General features: G+C 41.4%; 1 protein-coding gene across 6 annotated transcripts in view; it reads left to right on the forward strand.

The window, feature by feature from the left end:
• dock3 (dedicator of cytokinesis 3) overlaps positions 1–24,441 on the forward strand; it is a 190,085-nt gene that overhangs the window by 140,859 nt on the left and 24,785 nt on the right. For 5 of the 6 annotated variants that reach the window (XM_072666454.1, XM_072666455.1, XM_072666456.1 and 2 more), the window contains 16 exons: positions 604–692; positions 5,079–5,204; positions 10,855–10,979; positions 12,438–12,600; positions 12,755–12,861; positions 14,586–14,757; positions 14,883–14,980; positions 15,068–15,151; positions 16,950–17,050; positions 17,238–17,319; positions 17,944–18,114; positions 20,504–20,696; positions 21,498–21,625; positions 22,250–22,396; positions 22,966–23,064; positions 23,346–23,440. In XM_072666454.1, the coding sequence (XP_072522555.1) occupies positions 604–692; positions 5,079–5,204; positions 10,855–10,979; positions 12,438–12,600; positions 12,755–12,861; positions 14,586–14,757; positions 14,883–14,980; positions 15,068–15,151; positions 16,950–17,050; positions 17,238–17,319; positions 17,944–18,114; positions 20,504–20,696; positions 21,498–21,625; positions 22,250–22,396; positions 22,966–23,064; positions 23,346–23,440 (1,980 nt within the window). The remainder of the gene's footprint in view (positions 1–603; positions 693–5,078; positions 5,205–10,854; positions 10,980–12,437; positions 12,601–12,754; positions 12,862–14,585; positions 14,758–14,882; positions 14,981–15,067; positions 15,152–16,949; positions 17,051–17,237; positions 17,320–17,943; positions 18,115–20,503; positions 20,697–21,497; positions 21,626–22,249; positions 22,397–22,965; positions 23,065–23,345; positions 23,441–24,441) is intronic. The other variant, XM_072666457.1, reaches the window with a different exon arrangement.

The raw sequence follows: 24,441 nt of genomic DNA on the forward strand, positions 1-24,441 counted from the left end.
ACTGCCCTGCAAAAATATCCTGCATTTTTTCACTTTTTGGCATCATTTAAATATTATGTGAAACATGTAAGCATTTTTACTGGTTGGTCTTCTCTTTACATCTTGACATAATATTTAAATTATGTCACAAAGTAAAAAATGACAAAAGTTGAGATTTGCAGGAGATTTTTGCAGGACAGCAACACCATATTACTCATTACATTTTTACAATTTTCCTATTAAATGTGTATTTCTCACTTTTACTTCACCTCTGCTTTAGGTACTACCATTACAATGTCAAAACAGGACATGACGAACAAACAGTACTAGAACCTCTGGCCACACACTGTCCGTTAGCAACCTCAGAGGGGATGTAATTTATTAAAGTTGCTTTCTGCAAAATTCATTCTGTGTTTGAAGGATTGGACCATCGGCTACATGTTGTAGGCTCCAAGGTTGAGTGCTTGGTCCATTAGAATATTAAAACTCTGTCTGAGTGAGCTCAATAAGCTCCGATGGCATATCTCCACCCTCTCGCTCCATAGTGACTCTACTGACGTTTTTGTGCTAATAATTGATGGATTGATTTTTTTTATTTATTATTATTATTCTCATCTTTTGCAGATGTAACAACGAGAACGAGTGGTACCAGATCCATGAAAATATCATCCGCAAGTCCAGCACCAAATACACTGCTCCCAGCACCAACTATGGTATGTGCTTTTGCTTTCTAGGCATCCAATACTTTTGGGATGGCTCGGCCAGTTGGGATGAGGTGGGGTAGTGACCATCCAACATCCTGATTTCACCTGCACTCTTTTTGTTGAATGCAATCAAATCAAATGAGCAGGTGTCCCAATATTTGTGACCATGTAATGAACTTAAAATCTGGGGTCTATCGACAGTAGCTTTGGCTATTCTGAGTGGACAGTTGATGCAGTTTTGTAGGTCGCTCTGGATAAGATGTACATGTAGCTAAAGAAGCCAACTATGAATGCCAAACATGTCTTGGCTGATTGACCTCATTTGAGGGGAAAACTTTGTAAATTAGATTTTTTGATAAACTGTTCCTTGAATGTTCAGTTAGAAATACTTTAGCAAGTTAATCACTTATTTATACTTTGGCTTCGGTATATCAAATCAATTTCTGCTCCTTGGTCAGCATGGCTCTTCAGGGGCTTCTGTATATCATGAAGTATTAGCAGAGTTCATTATGCAGAGGCCTGAGAGTTTCAGGCCTGAATGTGAAGCAGAGTCAGAGAGTATCCTGAGAGACCAGTTAGACGTCTGATGGATACCATCATAGAATAATATGCCCCGAAAAATCGACCTGCCACCACACACTACTACCCACCCCTGGGACAATTGTTGCTGCCCAGCCCCCATTAAGCAGCATTTCCTTTCAAGTATGTGTGTGTGTGTGTGTGTGTGTGTGTGTGTGTGTGTGTGTGTGAAGTTCAAGACTTTTGCAAGTGTGTGGGGGGTCCAAAGAAAGGCATCGCCAGGATTGCGCTAGAATGTCATCATCCTCAAATACAATCTTCTGCAGAATGTGGAATAGTTTCAAGCTGAAGAACATACTTTGATCGCTCAGTGTTAACCCTCCTTTGGTAGTCAAGAGCTGGGCCATCAGGACCAACACTGACACAATGTGTCATCACCTCCTTAAACTGTAGAACTTAGGTGCTGGCATTTCCCCAGAAATTGAGACTTCAGGGGAAGATACACTCTCCCAAATTCTGTGACTAAAACATACAGCAGTTTGAGAATTATTTGTGTTTTATTGAAATGGCATAGAAGAACAGTAGTTTTATTATTTGTATTGATCAACAGCACATTTCAGAAAACACTCTCCGGGCACTTTATTAGAAACACCTGAACACCAAAATCACATATCCGTCACAAACCAATAGGTTGAGATCTATCTTCAATGTTCAACAGATGGAAAACTTTGGTTACTTAACACCATGACTTTAAACCAACAACATATCAACATATATCAACATTATTAATAAAGTAATCTAATAACATTAATATTTAGTTTATTAGCCATTGGATTATGGTCACCATATCTCACAACTAAATGTTGGTATTTTACATTAATATGACTTATTACTTTTTATTTTTTACTATAACATTTTTCTCCCCAATTTTTGACAACCAATTACCCAACCCACTCGTTAGTAGTCTCCCCCTATCACACTGAGAGGGTGAGGACTGACACATGCCTCCTCCAACACACGTACAACCAGCCACCAGCTCTTTTGCATTTGCCGATGCATCATCGCCGGGCAACCAATGCGCTCAGAGGAAAGTGGCGGGTACTGATGCATAACCGGAGAGAGAGTAAGGCCAATTGTGCTCTCTCAGGACTGTTAATACCAGTCAGTCATCGCTTGAATGCCACCCTATTAGAGTAATATTGCTGACCATGTGCATCCCTCCATGACCTTCACAATTTACCCCTGTTCTAACGCTTATCTCCAGCATGATGATGCACCATGTCACAAAACAAAAGTCTCTCAAACTGCTTTCATGAACAGCCCTTGGGATGTGGTGGAACGGGAGATTCATAGCATGGCGGTGCTCCTGAAGAAGAGTCTGCAGGAACATGGAGCAGAATGGCAAGAAAGGGCAATTTTCCTAACATCCTGTGGAGTCCTTGCAATGAAGATTTAAGACTGATTACAGAGGAAAAGGAGGCCCTACGCAGTGCTAGTTCCTAATAAAGTGCTCATTGAGTGTGCATTACAGTTCAGTGGGCAGTGAATGAAAGCTAACTAGCAACACCACTGTTAATTCTGTGTCAGACATTAGTATTGATTGAACAACCCTTTAAGGTAGGTGGTAACTTCCTACACCTTCAATGTTTTGCTAAATCCCACAGACCACCTGATATTTGTACATTGGTGCGTTCTTGAATAAATGTAATGTGCTTGTTACAGGAACTAACCCCATGAATACAAATGACTAATCCAACAAATCACCCTTAACATTCAACTGGGTCGATACAGAAAGCGCACAATTCTAATTATTCTGGCCTCCCGTATAGCCGGTGGGCTGTGGACCTGAATAGGTCTCTGTGGACCGAAACCAAACTCTGCGTCTCAGCACTATGTGGGAGTTAGTGAACAGGCGCTAGCTCAGAGTTCTCTATGGGGAGCTATGCAAAATGCATGAAACCTTAAAGCCCTGCAGTTAGATTACCTTGAGCTTTGGAGGGTTTTAAATGATTGAAAGTAGCCCTCGCCTAGTGGCTGAATGAGAATGCACTTTGTAAATGAAAAGCACCCCCCACCTCATCCTCTGGAGATGGACTCCATTCTCAGATTCTCAGACGTTTTGGGATGTCTGACAAAAGTGGCGTTTTAATCTAACACCTAGATTCAGTTCAGAACTGAAGTGTTGCCAGTCTAGTAATACGAATACCTGCGATGCACAGACAGTTCCAACATTTGAGAAGAATGAACCCATATAAAAATTGGGCTTTCACTTGAAACGGAAGTTCAGATCAGTTGCATACAGATAGATGTGACAGACAGATATAGCTAATTTCAAAGACATGTTAGGACCAAGAGGGATTTGTGGTTTTGCTAAAAACAAGTTGCTGCTCATACAAACTGTATAGGATTTAGAAATCTCTGATTAATGTGTGAGATGTTTGTATTTCGCTGTCCTGAATGTAGTTCTTGTTTCTCACCAGACAGACCAAATAGACTTTTTTCACACCTAGCAAGTCTGAGTTGCTTTTTCATTGAGTTGGTTTCAATGGAGGATGAAGTGCACCAAATAATGCACTCCGGTGGTGAGGTTTTTGTTTTTCCAGAAAGTTGGCTAACTGAAGTGATTGTTGGAGGTAGGTTAGTTTATAGCCTTGCACCCAGTCACTTCACTGGTTTCCGCACAGCCAAAGGCAGTCCCTCAACTTTTCAGCATTGGCCAGCATTCCCTTGGTTTCCCCACACAGATATATGCAGGCACTACTTTCTTCTCCGGGACGGCCTAGCTTTAGTGTTAGCCTTTTAAGCATTGCTTTCATATTCTCCACTAAATAGCCATTGCTTTTAACATTGAAAGGCTTTTGCTAGTGGCCTGGGTGTATTTAAATTTTAAGGGTACTTTTAGGTGTTTAGGTTAAGCTGGAATTATGGTTATCGTTTAAATTTCAGCAATCCAAAATGTGTTCTGTTTTCCGCATAACAAAATCAAATGCTTGTGCTGTAAGAATGATGTGAGCGTCTGTAAAGAGGATGTAAAGACGGTACAGTGCTGAAGTGCACTGAGAAAATTCTGAGTCATTTGATGCAGTTTATCATAAAAAACACTATACCAGGGTTCATTAGGAAGCACAGTTAGCTTGGTGTGCATCTGAGTACAGGATGTCAAAACCGATCAAACTAAATAATTATTTTTTTAAATAAAATTTAAATGTAAATTGCTTTTTAAAGGTTTTAGATTTTGAATTGCTGTCCTATGTGCTCCTGGATGAGATGCATATCTAAAATGTGTCAGATAAGAACCTAAATGTAAAACCAAGTAAGCATCTTCTATATGTTGTTTTTTTTTTATGCTTCGCTGCCCATGCACATATCATTATCACTGTCATCATCCCACAGATGCCTTGGCACAGAAGTGCCAGCAAAAGCAGCAGAAACAGAAAAAAGGCTGTGCATCAGGCCTTTTTTCTCCTTCTCACCTCAATCATGAATATCTGATGAGCTGTCAGCAAACCTCCACAGCAAATAATCTTTGCGATGAAGACTTATGCAGCTGGGTTGTTCGTTTTATCGCTACTGCAGTGATGAGTTGTCTCGGGAAATAAAATTTCATGACGCATATGTATCACATATCCTGTTATTGATTTGGAAAACCTTTTAGGGCAGGAGTGTGTTTACACTAATAACCGATACGGGTCTGTTGCACACACAAATGTGAACCGGCACGCCAGAAAGATGGAAATTCTACGGTAAGGCTTATAATGTAACTGGATCCTCTGATCTGTGAATGCAGGATTGAAGAGGAGCATGGCAGCTTAATTAACTTAGTTCCTCTGAATTTTAGCCCATCTGTCCATCTCTTTTTTTTCTCAAACTGGGCAGGTCTGATCATCTCCCTGCAGCTGCTCAGAGGAGAGATGGAACAGGTACGCAGGGAGAACCCCATGATCTTCAACCGGAGCGTCGCCATCACCCGCAAACTAGGCTTTCCTGATGTCATCATGCCAGGTGAGTTCTTTTTGATTGCCCTATTACATTTAGTTGTTAATAATAACAGGGCAAGCTTTCTTGTTTGTAATATTTTATAAAGGGTTTCCAGGTGAAAGTGATTCCAAATTCCACAGTGGTCACAAAAATCACTCCAGTGCAATGCTGACCAACACTGGTATGTACCCCCCGGTACATCAGTACAGGGTGCTCAGCGTTTTTTCTCCTAGCGCATCAGTTGCCTCGTGACATTGCACTGGCGTCAGTTTGGAAAAAGAGGCATTGGCTGGCTGTGCACATGTCGGAGGAGGCGTGTGTCGGCCTTTACCCTCTCAGTGTCAGTAGCATAGTATGTGATAGGGGGAGAATATGTATGGTTGATCCAACTTGAGAAGAAAAAGTGGGCAAAAATCTGAAAAAACTGACATTATTGTTGCATAACAGCAGAATTATAGTAGTAAGCGAATGCTAAGTGCACCTATAAACCAGTACGCTTCTCTTGTTTTTGACTTAATAATCACTAAAATGACAGTGTCCAACATTTCAGCCTTTTAACACTCACCTGATTATGAATGAATCTGGAATAGGCTAATTAAACCAACCACAAACCTCTGTCAATATCACTGTTTCAAAGCACAGCACACTCTGGAGTCCAAGCAGAACTGCCTTTCTTGTATCTGTTCTCTTCTATACTCCTGAGACTTCCCATAGGGCTGGACAGGCCACAGAGGAACCTCAGTAAAATAGAGCTATCCTTGTGATTCAGCTGCGATCCTATGCTATTTATAACATTATGTATACTAGCGAGTGTACTTGAAGAGTTCTGACTCATTCAGCTCTCAAAACAGTTCCCACAACGATCTCCATTGGGGATGTTCCAATGTTTTCCCTCCGATTCAGTCCCTTAATGCTGAGTATCGGCCGATACCGATCTGATCTTTGTGTTTGTGTAAATAATACAGCCACACAGTTTAGATAAGCTGTATCTCTGATTAATACATTTAGAAATTTCCCTTTATTTGTAGTAGCTTGGGCTCTGAGTATATTTGTGCGGTGTTACTGGGACACAGTTGATCTTCCCAAATGAGCCCCAACGTTACACCCTACCCTAATCTCACATGGGTCACATCTAGGTGTACAACCAAGATGAGCCCCCCTGTTTAACCCCACCTGGTCTCATCACTGACCCTGGTGGGGGTCAGTGCATATATGGGCCAACACGCAACACATGGACGAAACTTTCTGGAGTTAGGCCAACCATACAGTCTCCTCATGGGCATGTTTTCTGGGAATACCCGATCACCAGGATTGGATCAAGGCATCTTTAATCTGCATTGTTAGAGTTTTTCTGAATGCACATGACTATGTACTGATACTCCAAGCACAGCGTCCCACCCAAGAAATCTTCTCAAGATTGTCTCTGATTTTGAGCTGGCCCTCAGAACGGCTGAAAAGATGGGTTTGCCTTCCTCTGTATTGAGCCACCCAAGCAGGTTCAATTATAATCACAGGCAAGGCCAGGTTCTTTAAATTCAGCATTTTGAGAACGCCAATAAGTCGATAAGGCCCGGAGAGCTCCCGGCTTCATGCAGTTGTTATGTATGCATTACTAAGAAGGCGGCTTAGAATCTATTAAACCTGAATGCCTGGAAGAGCCCCTATATAATGTTATTCCAAATTGCAGCAATGACTTCACTGCTGTGCAAGATTGGGCATGGCAGATCGCAAACTTGCGGTCCCGAATCAGGATTGCATTTTCGGGCTGGGAGCAACTTGCGTCAAACATTATTAGAACGTGCTGTAACTCTGCAATTAGAGGGAGGCTTTTACAGACTGTTAATGAATGTTAATTTGACACAACAGGCTTTCAGAAATTGTTTGTGTTTATAGCATCTTCCTCAACAAAACCTCCCCCCTTGGTGCTGCTTTTTCATGTTTTTTCAAACAGCCCTAGCTAAATGACAGACACTTAGCAGCATGAAATGAGAAAAACTGAGTAAGTTGATGAACATGTGAAGGAAACTGCAGCAGACAGTATTTACTGATTTACTGATCTTTACAAATTTTCCCTTTCTCTAAAATCATATTTATGTGTCTCTCTCCCTTCACGCCCCTGTTTCCTCTCTTGTGGTGCCCTTTAAGAAACGACGATAGATGATTGTAAGTGTCCAAGTGTAGACGTGCCCGAGTCTCTGCTGCTTGCTACGGCTATCTTAATGTCTTATTAACAGCAGTGCAGTTTCCATATCTAATTTTAACCAAGTGTGTTCTTAACACTGCTAACCCTGATTAATTCTTCTTTTGTATGGAGAAATGATCTCAAATCCTTCGACTATAATAAGGCAGCAGCTGAATGACTTAAAGGAGTACGCTAGCATTTTTAACCTAACCTCTTTCTCCTTCTGGCACATCTATACCTTATGGTCAGTCCCCTGCAATTTAATGTGGGCTGAAAACATAAACTCAGAAACTGTAACAAATGTGAGTGAACTCAACTTAGTTCAGTCAAAACTTCTCCTAACTCACATTTTTCACTTCTGCTTCACAGTTTAATCAACAGTACGTTTACTGTTTGTTCTGCAGGTTAGAATTTCTCCTATCACATTGCATCCTTGGGACTTGAACTTTTGATCTTCCCAAACCTGATGAGCAGGCAGTTAGATCATCAGGCCACCCTAGAGCTGTTACACTGCATAAAAACATCAGTTTACCTTTCTGTTCATTCCTGGACCCAGACATGTGCATGGATCTGTAATGGCACCACTGTCTTACTGCCTGCCTGCTTGTCTGGGCAATATGACAATATATTAGCGTATTGTGATACATTTTGTTATCATGATAGATTAGATTCTTAAAGAACTTTGCATACTTCAATACAGATAATAGAAATCACTGCATGTCAAAATCTTCAGATAAATATTGGTGTCATGACAATATCTTTAAATATCGTGATATAATATTTTTCCCTTATCGCCCAGATCTCAATAACACCACAACCCTTCATGGTCAGAAGTCTGAGGATAGGGGGTTATTACCCATGTACATGAACTATAGACATAGTCTATAGTTCTAACCAGCAGATGAACATTTAAAAAATGTAGGATTCAGTACTGATTGTTGACCAAACTGAGATTCAGAAGTAAAGAATCAGAGTTAGGAGAATTTTAAACTAACTCAAACTGCTATGTAATCAGTTACTGCATCATTTTTGACTTTTTTTCACAATATAAAAGCAAATGGGCAGTTGCTTAAGCAAAAGGATACAGTTGCAGCAGATAGAGATTAGGTTTAAGGGTCTTGGGTCTTGACCCCCCCCCCCCCTTTACTTCTAGTATAAACCCATCCAAATTGCACTGGATTTACGATCGTCCTCACATTGGGTACTTTTTCTCTGTTTGTGGTTGGATGCATGAGAATTGTTTGGCAAGGTCGAGTCTGTGGCTGAGCTGTCTGAATAGAGAGCTTTATATGGATTTGATGGACCTGGATAGCACCAGACCAATGGAGAGGAGAGTCTAATGCAGTGTGCGGTAGCCCATTACAGAGCCACTCTAGACTGGGCGCAATCCAACAGAACGCATCACGCGCGGGAAGCCGGTCTGCAGCTGCCAGATAACATTTTTATCAGGGCCTGGAACTGTGGGATACTGTCAGTCGAGCAGACAAATGGACGGAGGTTTTATTCAGACGTCACAGTTTGCTGTCCGTTCTGCGCAGTGTTGCTAAAAGGAGCCCTGGCCAAGTTTGCTCCATTTTCCACTGCTGTCTAATTCTGATTTCTCCCCCATATTCCTCTCTGGGTCCCCCCTCTGTGTGTTTGCAAGCCACTTTGAAGTGCTGCTTATCATTTGCAATGTGAGCCACCTCATTTGATAGGGTACTGAGCTCTATGGACAGAACTTCAGGACATTGTTCGAGAGAAACGTGCTGTCGTTAAATAGCATTTTACTGCACTTTCAAACAGTTAGTGTTTTGGCTGTTTTACTCAGGCATTGCGGCTGTGATTGACATGTTAGCTGCAGACACAACAACAGGTGGTTGTAATTTGCTGAAAAACAGCAGTGTTTGTAGTTTGTACTAAAACCATGGGCCTTTCTGAAGACGTAGACAAGTCCTTCAGTCTGAGGGAAATGGCCTTTATTTTACACAGATATGCACAAGCAGAATGTGCTGGCCATATAATATCCATATTTGAATAGGTAGCTTGTTTAACTGAGTATTTCCAAGTCATAACATTGGTACAAATACAATGAGTGTATAGTAGGTGTTTCTGATGCTGGTGCCAACGAATATAAGTATTCCCAGCTGTGAAAGTGCAGCTCTGGCCTGAATTAAGTCCTGCTCTTTTTTTTTTTGCTAAAGACTAAACTAAATATTGTTCCTGAGCTAAGAGGTAACAGAGAGCACAGCATCCACCCAGAAAGCCTTGGTAATTACTCAGGGTGCCAAGACAGCTAGGGGAGCTCAGTGGTGTAGAGACTGTGGGTGGATGGGTGAAGCGGTTGTGAGAAATCGATAATGGAGAACGTCACTAGAGGAATGAGGGTCTGATTAGCATGGTGTGTACACATAGGTTTCCAGGAAGAGCAGAATTTGAAGGCGGAGGCTTGTGCTACGTTAAGATGACTGGGCTAACTTGTGGAAGTGGTTGGAAGTACTCTTATGCCAGTCAGAGATATAACATGATTGTTAGTAGTGCTATTTAGGGTTATGTTAACGAGATGTTTGGTCGGATTGTGTGGGTGAGGTCTGTTAGCTGGTGCGGTGGAGCTGTGAACCCGACGATTTCCTCAGAGTGTACCAAATTAGGAGAAAAAGGGGAAAATTCGACAAACAAATAAAAATAATATAAAACCCAATCATAATGATATGGGAGTAGATTGTGTTTTGGTGTATTGATAAATATGTAACATATTTAACATTCAACCAAATATGTGAATTTGGCAGATCTCCGAATTATTATCTTTCGAGCACCAGTTTTTGATTTTACCTGTAAGGCAAAGGTAATCTATTACATATTAGGTGGTCTTAGACAAAAAGTGGGCTTGTTTCAAATGATGAGGCCAATAGAACTCCTCTCCATCCTACAGCCATGTAAAACATTCACCCCTTGAAAACCTTCTTTTTCATATTTAAACATCTGGACATTTGATCTTCATGTAATCAATACTGAAAGATGAAGGTAATGAAACTCAGCACACACTGAGTAACTAAGTAAACGTCTTTAAACATCATTTATAAAATGTAATTAACAAAAATGTATTTGTATTTATAACAAAATGTAATTTTGTGTAATTTGAGTAATAATGTTTTTGTGAGGAAAAACATTAAATGTGTAAAACTTGAATCCGGTGCACCATCACCATAAGAGCTACCTGTAGGTCCTGTGATGAGATCAAATGTCCAGATGTTTAAATATATATTTAAAAAAATGTGGGGAATCTATACTATCAGCCTTCGTGCCGCTGAACGATGTGTTGAAACACAGTAAGCTTATATTGTCAGTATTCATGGATCTGCTCTGCCTTATGGGATTGATTATTTGTCATTTCAGACTTTGAAGTCTCAGTGCTATTAAGCATTTCACAAAGTGTGGAAGAACAAGGAATGAAATGTCATGTTGTGACTGTTCTTCTGTTCCTCTAATCATGTATTTTTGTTGATGTTTCAGGTGACATCCGTAATGACCTGTATCTCACCTTGGAGAGAGGGGACTTTGAGAGAGGAGGGAAGAGTGTGCAGAAGAACATAGAGGTCACTGTGTATGTGCTCTACGCTGATGGAGAGATTCTCAAAGTATGTATCTTAACTTTATTATAAGCCTGTGTTAAGCTTCTACACCCTTAACAATAAATGTTCATTTCAAGCAATGCTATAGGAGAACCATTTTTAAATTCAATTCATATGTATTTATATAGCTTTTCTTCACAACGAGTGTTGTCACAAAGCCACTTCACAGAGATCCGTGCCTGAGCCTCTTTTGAGCAAGCCAGGGGCGACAGTGGCAAGGAAAAACTCCCTTAGATCAAGAGGAAGACATCTTGAGATGAACAAGACTCAAAAAGGGAACGCATCTTCCTCTGGTTGACACCAGATTTCAGAGACAAGAATAACTGAACCATAGTGAGATAAGAGCTTTGTCAAATGTGACATGCGAGTGAGAATGCGAGTGAGTGCAGGACACAGGTTCAATGCTAATGTAGAAGTTTATTTAGGTTAAACAGTCAAATGAACAGCTCTGCAGTGAGGCCTGATTAAATCAATGCTACTAGTGGAGTAGTGGAGAGCCAGGTCGGGTAACCCTGGGCAGAACAGTAGGAACAGGGTATTTCGAAACATGAGAAGGAGATAGAAAGAAAACAAAAAGTAAGGAAAAACAAAGGGGTTAGTAGGATTATGGCAAAGAAAATTACACCGCAGGAGAGCCTGGACCAGAGGGTAGGCAGGCACCAGCACCTAACCATGAATGGCTTTTGCTTCATGCTTCATTGGATAAAAAGGTTCTTTAACGGTTTAAAGATCTCACAAATCTCATGGCATTGCCCGAAGAACCCTCTGTAGCACCTTCATGTTTTTTCAACAGTGTATACATACAGAGTAGCCAACATATGTTTTAAACATCACATTAAAACATACAAAGGTGGAGTACACAGTACCGAATAGGAAGCACTTTATGTTGTTTTAATTATAAGTCTATTACTATTCATATGTCTCCTGGATTTATAAAGCGACAGGTGACAAGAACAAAGTAAAAAGAATCTATGTATTTTGCAGGCTTTGTTCTTCACATATCACATAAATACAGTAACAACATCGAGACAATATTATTGACGCAGAAGAACAGACCACATAGTAGAAAATGGTACAAGATACAATTGTTGGTTCTTGGGACCTTAAAGCATAATCCGGAAAGAAACAACTCTGAGTAAAGAGAGCTTTAAAAGGGGGATCTTTTAATTATACTCTGTGCTTTATTGAGCACATTATCATTGGAAATCTCACTGAGCTGTTTTTATAGCCTTCCAGTCTTGCACTTTACTTTGAAGCTTCTAAACCACACTGCTAAAACACCAAAGGAATGCACTGTCTGAGTCCAAAGCTATTCATTTTCCTAATTAAAACACTGAACAAAAAATCTACAACATTTTACTCTTAATTTCCTTGAATAATAAGAATGAATTATTTCTCATATTCTGGAGTGCCAGGCGACAATCATGGAAGAACCTTTAATACTTGTGCTTCCGTCCACACTAGGACTGCATCAGCCTGGGGTCAGGGGAGCCTCATATCAATGAGCATCGCTTCTACGTCCTCTACCACAACAACAGCCCTCGCTGGAGTGAAGTGATCAAGCTGCCCATTCCTATCGACCGGTTCCGAGGCTCTCACCTGCGCTTCGAGTTCAGACACTGCTCCAGTAAGGACTCACAAATTCACTGTCTCCATTTCTGTTTGCAGTGTTGCAGAAATTCCTTACAGCGATTGGACTGTCCAGCATGAATGGTAAAGGCTCTCAGTATTGACAACGGCTTGGAGAATTCTATTGATTTTTGACATTTATGTTTCCACAGCAAAAGACAAAGGGGAAAAGAAGCTCTTCGGCTTTGCGTTCACTCCGCTCATGAGGGAAGATGGCACAACGCTGTCTGACGAGAGTCATGAACTCTATGTGTACAAGGTCAGGACAACCTCTGCCTCTAATTAATCTGGATTACGGTGGGTTTCCACGTTCCCCCACTATGTGATGTGGTGAAATCTTTGGCATTATTGCATTAAGCTATTCTGTTTGCAGTGTTTTATTAGGTTTAGATTCAAAGCAGCATTATGCAAGAATTGGTATTTTTGATGGACTGCCTAGCAGAACATGACTGATGGACTTTGTTGCACCAGAACTTCCTCTTGTTATCCTGGAAGGTACATTTTCACGTACTTTTGCCACAAAGCTAACAAGTGTCTGTGCTGCTGAGAGGAGATGAAATGTGAGGTAAGCTGACCGCAGGCCCGATCGCAGGCCTCACCCAGCATTTCTACTGTGGCAACCTGCATCACTAGAGTGGTGTTAGTCACAAGCCATGTTCATGAGGTCCTGGGCCCTTCACATATAAACGCTAGTAAATATGTGGTCTACATCTGAAGGCTCTCAGGCAAGGCTAGAGTCCTTTACCCGGCAGGGTCACATGAAGTGTTACATGAAACATAATAGATGTAATTTTTTTGCCACAGAACTGATGATTCTAAGCAGCCAATGGTGGTCCAGCAAAACTAGGCTTGTCTGGTTTGCTTCTGGGTCCCCTTACAGTTATATGTGTGGTGTAATTCACTTTTACACCACCGTCAAAAATATAGATCACGTCAGGTGCAGGTCCTGCAGAATTGACGGAGACGCCATTTTCCTTAATGCAGTGGAGCATGAGCATAATTCTGAAGCTGATGTTTTAAAGAAAAAATGCTGCATAATGTTGCTTTAAAAGCGAATGTATTCCTTTGTTGTACATTTGTTCATCAGTTTCTGGGTAATTTAATTACTGTCTTTAATTTTTGACATTTTGACATCCTAGTATTGCTGTATAATCTTTTACAGTAATAGCACTCTAAGGCTGTAAGACTTAGGGCTTATACAAACAATGCAAAGTAAATCACATTACAAATAGAACAGTGTGCATTAAAATTGGAAGGCTCACAAAATCAATAAAATGGGGGCAGCATTAAATCAGTGCAGTATTAGGAGTAAACGATTGTATTTACAGTAAGAGAGCCGTTTGAGGGCCAGATCAGAGGTGCATGTCAAGTAGTGCAATCGGATGGATCAGTGCACCCAACATAATGAAGCTGTTTTACAGGGACACACTGAAATACTTCAGAATCAAAGCTGTGGAACTGAGCTTTCCTTCCCAAATTATGAAAAGCAAATTATGGGACCTGCTTAGCTGAATCAGCACAACTAGTTAATGTAATATGAGGAGGTTTTTAATTAGGCCTAGTGTAGACGTTGTGGTCCATTCTGCTCATAAGCCTGTTTTTCTTACTGTAATGAAGGTATTAAGCAGGGAGTCCACTAAAAGGTGCAGAGCAGGGTGCCTCCAGGACCAGAATTGAGAAACATTGATCTAGAGACTGTTGTGCTGAAAATCCCAGAAGATCAACAGTTCTAGAAACACTCAAACCAGCTCTTCTGACCCCAACATCAGATCAGATCTTTTCTCAATTCTGATAGTTAATGTTAACATCACCTGAAGCTGCTGGTCCTGTTTTGCACGGTTCTATGCACTACACCGCTGCCATATGATTGGCTGTGCAGGTCTTCTTTCCTAACAAATTGCTCTGTGAGGGCCTAGTGGAACTGACCCTACTCTGTGTTTGAGAAGTATACCAAGTGTGTGTGTGTGTGTGTGTGTCTTCCAGTGCGATGAAAATACCACCTTCAGTAATCATGCACTATACCTGGGCCTGCCTTGCTGCAAAGATGACTTCAACGGCTGCCCCAACATCCCGTCCAGCCTTATCTTTCAGCGCAGCACCAAGGAAACCCTGTGGATCTCCACTCAGCTCTCTTCCACCAAGCTTACTCAGAACGGTAGTTTATTAATGCTTAAGAACTCTAATTCTCTGCTCTTTGTTGGTCTGTCGTAAATAATGTGCACCTCAGGCATAACTCATGATCTTTTACAGTGGTTTAATGCATTCCTGTTCTGTTCTCAGTGGACTTGCTTGCTCTGCTGAAGTGGAAGGCTCATCCTGATCGTGTTATGGACATTCTGGGTCGATTGCGCCATGTCAGTGGAGAGGAAATTGTTAAAGTAAGCTCTATTAATGCAGACTGTAAAACATTAATGACCGTGGGCCGGTAAATAAAATATTAACATCGCTGTATCCTTTTTCTTTAGTTTCTACAGGACATTCTAGACACACTTTTCTCCATTCTGGATGACAACACTGACAAATATGGGCCGCTGGTATTTCAGTCATTGGTAAGAGGCACTTTAAATGTTATCTCTACCTAGTGCATCCAAAAAAAGCCTTGTGTCCGTTTTTATTGTTTTTTGCCATAATGTGAATCTGGCGGATGTTATTTACATTGTGTCAGAATTCCATGATGAATAGACCAATAGAAATGCTCCAAAATAACTTTCAAATGTGTTCAATCTTTATACATTGATTTTGAACATTTATACGTTGAAGGTTTTTTTCCTTCTTTTGTAATTTTGCAATTTAAAGATGTATTCCTTTTTACGTGACACTGTTGATTTTTATGCTGTTGGTTGGTAAGCTAATGCAGGGTGATTGCTAAGGTGTTGCTATTGCAAGTGGTGTGTGGTAAAATATATGGTGCTGCACCTTTTGCTCAAAATGTTTGGTCTAAAAGCACATTCAGTATGATTGACTTATGGAGTTGTGTCCACAAACTTTTGGCAAAAATTGGTTGTACTGAAACTTTTGCCCAATAGCTCATCCAATATGATTGACTAATAAAGCTGTGTCCACAAACTTTTGGTCAAAATGTGGGGTGCTAAATCTTTAGTCCGAGAGCTCCACCAAGCATAGACAGTACAGGAGAGCCAGGGAGAGAACGGGTGTTTGGGAGAGTGACATCATCAGCGTGAACATTGGACCGTTTATCGTAAAACTGTGAGGAAAAATAAGAGGAAGGCGAAAACTAATGAGAATAGAACTAAAGAATAATAGAATCAGGAAACAATAGAGTTGCTTTGCTTTGTAATATGCCACCATAAATGTATAAATGTATACACTATAAACATGATCAGGGTTTTTGCGTAAGCACGTATTCCGCTGAGGCCACTGTATTACTCATCCTTTTCTGCAGTACTCTGACTACCTGTGCGCAAGAGAGAGAAAGAGAGGGAATGAGAGAATAGTAGGTCTCAGCTGGCAGAAAGCCAGTCATTATTAGTTCACAGCTGCCTGCACTTGCCATCCCTGGGGAGTCTTTAGCTTTCAGACCTCAGCACAAAGAGTCAAGGAGGTTTGGCTGTTACCACCCTAAACATGTCTGTCATATCTTTATAAAGGGGAAATATTGCTACTGTCCTTCCTGTAATATTCCTGCAAAGGAATTGGTACTAAAGATTAAATTGGGGATATTGAATCCCATAAATATTAGAAGTTACACAATGAAATCTGAATCATATTGGGCTTGGCAGATAATAGTGTTAGGTCGATGACTGCATTTCTCTGCAATGCCAATCCAGGTGACGTCGTCTGTTATAATTGTATGGACCCAAAATTCCTTTCATTGCATCCCTAGTATATCTGTACTATACTGTGCAAAAGTCAGAGACCAATCTTCATTTTGTTTTATTTATTTATTTAATTTTAAACCAGTCAAAACATGCACAAATGAGCCAAAACAATATGACCACTCAGAGATGTTAAAAAGTAACTGAACAGTAGGTTCTTGTAGTCAGCCTGGTGGATGCTGGAGTAAGGGGCAGGCATGAACATCTGAAACAAGGAAAAGTAAGACTTTTGGGATGCTGCCAGTCATCAGTGGTGAATACGATGTACGATGTTCACAGTGTTCATGATGAGTGAGGCTCACCTGGCCCAAACCAACAAAAAAGCTACTGTGGCACCAGGATGCACCTCAACAATGAAATATTAGGAGTTTGGTCGTAGAAGTTGTAGCATTTTCTTTTTGTCACCATTCAAGGCAAACATCAATGATGTTGAGGTCTGGACTTTGGGAGGTCAGCCCATTGTTCTGACAACTTGTCTGAACCTTTGATTTGGCTGTCTGCTTCTGATCAGGTGTTCATTATCAACCTGCTCCGAGACAGCAAGTACTACCACTTCCGCCCAGTGATGGATACTTACATCCAGAAGCATTTTGCTGGAGCGCTGGCCTACAAGTAAGTCGGCTTTCGTTTGGGGTAACAAAAGCCTTACATCAAATATTTAGGCTAACTCTCACAAATAGAAATCATCTTTCATTTTAAATGCAGAGACTTTGTGTAATATGCAAAATAGAGGAACTGGCCACAGCCTCATTAGCATTCAGCTGTCTACAAGCCTAATGTGTATGTACTGTGCCTACAGAGAGCTGATACGATGTCTAAAATGGTACATGGACCGCTCAGCAGAGGTCGTCCGACAAGACCACATTCAAGAAGCAATGAGGGTAAGATCTCCAGAATTTGAAGGAATTATTCATCCAACTTGCTCATATATTTCGGTTCATGACGTTTCAGTTATGAGCTTCTAATTACAACATGTCAGCTCCGGTAGCTGTTAGTCATCAGATATAACCCAATGCAATGCAAATATCAGACAACAAATATTACACCAAACAGTCATTGCCCATCTTGGCATTCCTGAGACATAACTAGTCGATGAGCTGCATGAGATATTCATGAGGCCTGGTCAAGCTATGATTCAGTTCAGAGGCGACCTGTATGAATATTTCATAGGAATCACACTTTTAACAAAGTGTGTCAGTATAGTCTCTCTTGTCCTTAGAGGGCCTCTACAAGGACTATGCAGCCAACTCTTTATATGGAGCAGGCTGCTTAGATGCCTGCTCGCTTTCTGGTTTTAGTGCAAGAAAGAGGCCATACCAGATTTCAACCCCGATCAAGTGCTACACATGTGACGTTAGACATGTTCGCCTTATTCGAAACACCATAGATGAGACGTTCTGACTCAATACATGTACAATACAATACAACTCTATACAACAAACTCTTCCAGTATTTTGGATCAGTATTTTGCCTGATCTTCTTCCATAATGGCATTATTCACTCAGGCACTGGAGTACTTGTTCAAGTTCATCGTGCAATCACGGATCCTGTACTCTCGGGCCACCTGTGGCATGGAGGAGGACCAGTTTCGGACCAGCATCCAGGAGCTCTTCCAGTCCATCCGCTTTGTGCTGAGCTTGGACAGCCGCAGCTCAGAGACTCTCATCTTCACCCAGGTCAGATATCCCAAAAGTGGTCCAGGATCAGAGACAGGACATCTTAATAACCTTAATCAGAGAACCTTGGGAACTCGTATCTGCTCAACATTGGTTTAGATTCTAGGTTCTCCAGTCTTGCTTCAGGTGTGAAACAAAAAAATATGAATTATTAAGGATCTCCTGCGGCCTGGGTCATGAGTCAGGGTTATTTTCTTAATACATAGTGGTAACAGAGATATTTGTACAGAGATGGACTGGGTGGTCAGCCAAAGCAGCACATAAAGTAAAAACATAGTACTAGGAAATTGCCAGTCTTACGTTTTAAGCCTTATAATATAATTGTTTGACCCATTATGTGTCTCAAATATGGCTATAATTACATAGGTTTAACATAGTGCAGTGTTGTAGCATTTTCTTGACAGCCATCAAGGTGATCGGGTTTACAGCTCAGATGAAGCATTTTATGATCTGATTAGTGTTTCTGTGAATAGACACTCCCTGGTCATGCAGCTCTAAGGAAGAACGGAGGTTCTGCGAATTCATCTTGATGCATAATTTCATCAGTGTACCCAAAACTTGGGTGTTCTGAGTAGCATGTTGAGTTTATCAGAAGTGAAGGTAGTACAAATAAAGCTGTCTGATGTCCTCAGAAAGCATGGCGTTTAACAGCCAGGAGTTACTGCTCGGTGAAGCTGTTGTTGACCCAGGATCAAGGCTGTTTCCTGCAGGGCCAGGTTTGTTTAGGCTACTGACAGATTGATGTGTCTGCCTTGCTGTGCCCTTAAGAACACATTTATCTAAAGAGTTTCGACAGCCCCATTTCTGGGAAGTCCCGTTTTGTGTGCTTCACTTGTACTGGGCCTAATCTGAATAACTGAATTTGTTGGCTTTCTCCAGAAATAGTATCCTGGAGGGATAATGTCCTGGTGAAATAGTCTCCTAACGGGTGACTGGAGAGTGAGCAGGGATTGGAATTGTAAAATCAGGGATGGACTGTGTTCTCTAATTTGGATCCAAAGAGTGAGTCATGAGTCTGGATGTCTTCTGAAAGATGTCAGAAGAACGTGACGCAATGTTGAAGAACGTGACACCGTTATGTCGGGACCGTTTGATTCAGCTCATGTCTCACAGGGACTCATGAATAGGATAAGGATTCATTAGCATAGGAAAATGAAGAAGGCTAACAATAACCTAAATTTCACACTTTCAAACATTCATCATTTACATACATATTTTAATTTAACTCTGTGATTAATTGAGTGAAATAATCATTCAGTTCTGAAGGCCCACTTTAAAGGCCCAGCTACGTTGCAGACCTTATTAAACTGAACGTTGGGTTCTTGTTGGGTTCCCTTGGTCACCTAATTCCTCATTCTTTGCACAAACTGTGCTGCTTGTTTTCTCAACAGGTGCACAGAGGACTAGTGTCTGTTGAGTCTTTCATTTATGATGCACCTCATAATGTGTCTCTGGAAATCCGTCCCTCATTTGCTATTTTTCTTGATTTGGCCCTTCTTTTTGTACCTTTGACTGTGACCTCCTGTTCCTCTCCTGGCTCCTTTGCCCCTTGTTGAACACCCCAGGGCCCCCAGACTAATCTTGGACAAGCCTCCACCAACCAGGCCACCTGTATGCAGCCATTGAGCTGTAATGCTCCACGGCCATCCCCTCTATCAGTAAGTACTTGTGCTTTGACGTGTTGCCCCAGTAACGCAACGGACACTGCCCTTAAACCAAGGTCTCACCGACATTCAGCATCCCCTGAATCATCACTCAACCCTATCAAAGACCTGGGCAAAAACCCAGCAAGCAACTGATTGGCCAGTGCCAACAGCTCTCCCTGTCCTTTTTTTTAAAACGATTGAGCTGCTTGTTGATTTGTGTTTTGACTGCTGTGCAAGATGTCAAACTCCTCACAACCATCTCACACCCTCTTTTTTCCACTCACTCACAAGCTGTGTGGTTTCCTCCTCGATTACTCTACTACCAGGAATGGATCATTGCAGAGGCCTGTCAGGCCAGTTGAAAAGCAAGAGTCTTCGGAAGCATGAAGGGCAGCAGTAGCGATCGTCTGATATGGACGAATAATAATAACAGTAATGACTCAGTCCACTTTAAAGTGTTTTTTGGTTCGTGTAACATCTTGCAGTTTGGACAGCAGCCCTGACAGATTGCAGGGCTGTTCTAAAACATACAATTTTTCTTCCAAACAAACTTTACTTAGCTCAAATTGGAAAGCCCAGTGCACAGCTCTCTGTTGCTATGTAGATGATGCTAGTTCACTGGTCTGTCAGTTCCTCTACATCTTGAGTGATCCAGAATGTAATGTGACACTCAAGATGGTCACCAGCACCAAGTTAGATACACTGGATGACATCCGTTTTCCTTCACTCTTTGTTCTCTCCAGGCAGCGCTGCTCAATTCTTTCCCAGCCATCTTTGACGAGCTCCTGCAGATGTTCACGGTGCAGGAGGTGGCTGAGTTTGTGAGAGGAACATTGGGTAGCATGCCCAGTACCGTCCACATAGGCCAGTCAATGGATGTGGTGAAGCTGCAGTCCATTGCTCGAACAGTAGACAGCAGATTGTTCTCGTTTCCAGGTAGGACTTCATGTTGGAAGGAGATTCTAGGGTGATGTCCGTATTTGTTTATGGGCAACCGTCATCTCAATATGCAATATAACTAGGGTTGGGCAGAAGAACTGTATACCACAATATTTAAACATGTTGCAAAATTGCAGTGTTGATGTGTCAAGTTTTTGTTCTGTGTTTGTCGAGTATACGGCCAAGTAGGCTATAATAATTTCCCTGAGTGCATTTAAAAGAGCCATAGGTGGGGGGCACTGTAGATGCTCCCAGATTTGTAATGTCATGCTCTGAAAATAGGTGGGGGAAAAACTCGTAGTTGCGAGTTTAGCGGCGCTGAGTTTGAGCCAGTCTACTAAATGTGCCTGAAAACAGGGGAAAACACTCCTAAGACCATTCTCTCGACTCTGCTCTCTCAAATATGAGGCTTAATCCTCTAAACCTGTGTGATTTGAGCCTCAGTTAGCTGGAACATGGCACGTGCTGTGGTGTTTAGGTTGCTAGCTAACTTATCTATAAGTATAAGTATAGACAGCCGGCTACAAGTCCAAACACAGCAGAACCGGCCTCTCATCTCGCCTTTCCGTTTCTCCCAACACCAGCCGCTCGACTTCGCTCTCAGGCACCAGATTTTTGGGTCAACACTTGTGTCTGGGCTCAGCAGTTAGTCAGCTGTAGCTACTCTGGGCTTTCTGATACTCAGTGGAGCTGTAGCTGAGCTAGCTAAGCAGAGACTAGCTTAGCGAGTGGCTACTGATCCAAGAGTTGAGTTTCTCTTTGAATGAAGTCATGTTTTGTATCGTTGTCCTGGTTCAGAGTCGAGGAGGATTCTTCTGCCTGTGGTCCTTCACCACATTCATCTTCACCTGCGGCAGCAGAAAGAGCTGCTCATCTGCTCCGGCATCCTGAGCAGCATCTTCTCCATCATCAAAAGCAGCTCACTGGTAAAACGCACACACACATACAAGTCAAATGCGCATCACCCTTGTATCTCCATTGTTTACATGCAAACTTTTGACATTGTGTCAGTTAGAAATGCTCCGTTGACTTCCACTGAAAGTTTAGAAGGTTTTCTCCCGCTCCTGTAAAGTTGCCATTTTGGAGATACATGCTTTATGGTGTAGAAATGATTTACAAATGAGATGAACTTTGGAAATCTGGAAGTCTCTGACGGTCTGAAGTTTCAGTCAGGCAGTCTGTGAATTGTGATGAGCGTTCCTTCTCTTTTTTGTCACTGTCTTCCATCAAGCCCTTTAACTGTAAGAGCCTGTATGGGTCCATGGCCATTGTAGTAACTGAGAAGTCTTTTTTTGTTTGGTTTTGTTTGTTTTTTTCTGAAAGTTTTACTGTGTTTTAGCTGATTCCTCACAAAAACCAAAGTTTCTGTTTTTGCTTTAAGGTCCTAGAGCCCTTAAATCTCCGCCTTCAGTTTATTGAAAACTGTTGTGGTGTATTTTTGAGGCAGCTGCAATATTCCACTTTCTGACACCCTCTGATTTCTGGCCTATTTGTGATATTTCTGTTTCTCTCGCTGTGCCACGCCGACCCCCCCCCACCCCCCTGTGTAGGAGTCCTCAGTGCAGGAGGAGGTGGAGATGGTGGTGGAGAGTTTGCTGGACGTTCTGCTGCAAACGCTGCTGACCATCATGAGCAAGTCCCAGTCGCAGGAGGCGGTAAGAGGCCAGCGCTGCCCACAGTGCACGGCCGAGATCACTGTTAGTAACTAACAAATCTGGTTCTTCTACTTCTCCCTTTCTTCCTCCCTCCATCTCCATTTCCATCTCCACCCTCACACTTTCGCCTGTCTGTGCCCATTATCCCGAAGTGTCTCTTTCAGATTGCCTTTCACTTCTTTTTCTCGTTTCTTTTCTCACTTACTTTACAGTTACATCCATAGCCATGGTTCTGTCTCTCTCAGCATGTAAACATAGGTCTTTACTACTGTCTGTTTCTCACACTTTCTGTCAGCATGCTCGATCTGATGTTCACATTTAGAACGTGGTTGAGTTTTGTTCTTATAAACAGTCAAATAAATTCAGCTGCGTGGATTTTACATGTAACTGAATATATATATATATATATATACCAGAAATACCATTAATGATTCTCACGTTCCTGCAGTTTAACAGGTTACCTGTGCATGTTTTTAAATCAGTGTAACCATTCTCACCATTTCTCCCATGACCGATCGACCTCTGGCCCTCCCTTTAAATTTTAAAGTGTTTAGTTGGCCTTGCAGCAGATTGATTGGCTCACAGCGATTCGCATTATTTCTCATTCGCAGGGCGAGTATGTGTCCTGCCTCCTGTCCCTCCTACGGCAAATGACAGACATCCACTTCCAACATCTGCTGGACAACTTCCAGAGCAAGGAGGAGTTAAAGGTGTACACTTTTGGTTGGATTAGCTATGCAAGCTGATACAGTAAATCAAATTTCTAAAATTAAAAGGCAATATCAGCTTAAAGCATGTGCTGAATGATTTGCCTTGTTCGTAAAATACTTAAAAAATACATAAAATGGCATAAACCTGAGCACACGTGTTCTTTAATATACACTGAATAATGAAATATTAGCAGTTCAAGATCACCAGGCCTTTTTTTATTTTCCAAATGTTTGTGCTGCTTGTCTCCCCCTCACTTTTTTCTTCATCTCACTTCTTTCAGGAGTTTCTGCTGAAGATTTTCTGTGTGTTTCGTAACCTGATGAAGCTCAGCATCTTCCCCAGAGACTGGAACGTGATGCGGCTCCTGACCAGCAAGTGAGACACCGCCTTCTTCCCCCACCATTTTCCATCCCGTCTTCCCCGCATTCTTTCTTTTTCTCATCTTTCGCTGGCTAATGGCATGTGATGCATTCAGAGCTTGCCAGCCCCCACTGGGAGTTTGCATCATGGCATTAAACAGGATTTTGCAGAAACCTGAAAAAAAAAACTATGTCTTCCAGGGCGAGAGTCTGTGTATCGTGTAGCTTTTCTAGAAGTGAAGATTTTTTGATTTGTCCGTTGAAGACAGTGCCTGGAACATTTCTAGAAATGCATATGCTCTACATTGACACAACAAGCCTCCCCAAAAGCTTTCCAGTGTAAAGATCATTAGCTGAGCTTCCATCCACATATTTGTTATGTATATTTTAGTATGTCCATTATAAATGACGGGAAATATGGGGAAAAATTTGGATGTTTTCATAGTATGAGCTAAATATGGTAAGGCAGAATACTATTTTTTTAGTATTTGATAAGCATCTGTTTATTAATTATTTAGTATTTGATTTAGTATCTGTGTTTAATAAAGTCTGAACCAGACTTTTCTAAATGATAAGTTCTCTGAGCATTAAGCTGTATTCATTATGACCCCAATTCATGTTGAACTGGTGGTCTGACATGTAAAGATCACTATAATAATGACAATAATGACATTATGTGTTTCCATAATGCAAACACCTTTTGGTACCACCCTGTTATACAAATGATCGAGCTTCAGTTATTACCTAAATTTACATGTTATTAGTGTCTAATTGGTAGCCAGTTAATTCATGTGGATTTATTGCTTTATGTGGGTTTAATGAGTTAATGGCTCAATTTAATAGTTCAATTTATCAGTGAAAGGGTTAAACTAAGATCTGTCCAGCTACATGTTGGTGAATGAAATTTCAGGTCCTGTAGGTTCTACTTATCATTAATTACAGACTATAACCACAAAATAACTTGCATAACAGGGTGGTAAGAAAGTGTTAATTGGCCATTATTAGAACTAATAATGC

This window comes from Salminus brasiliensis, chromosome 21, assembly GCF_030463535.1.
Source record: "Salminus brasiliensis chromosome 21, fSalBra1.hap2, whole genome shotgun sequence".
NCBI classification, from domain to species: Eukaryota; Metazoa; Chordata; class Actinopteri; order Characiformes; family Bryconidae; genus Salminus; species Salminus brasiliensis.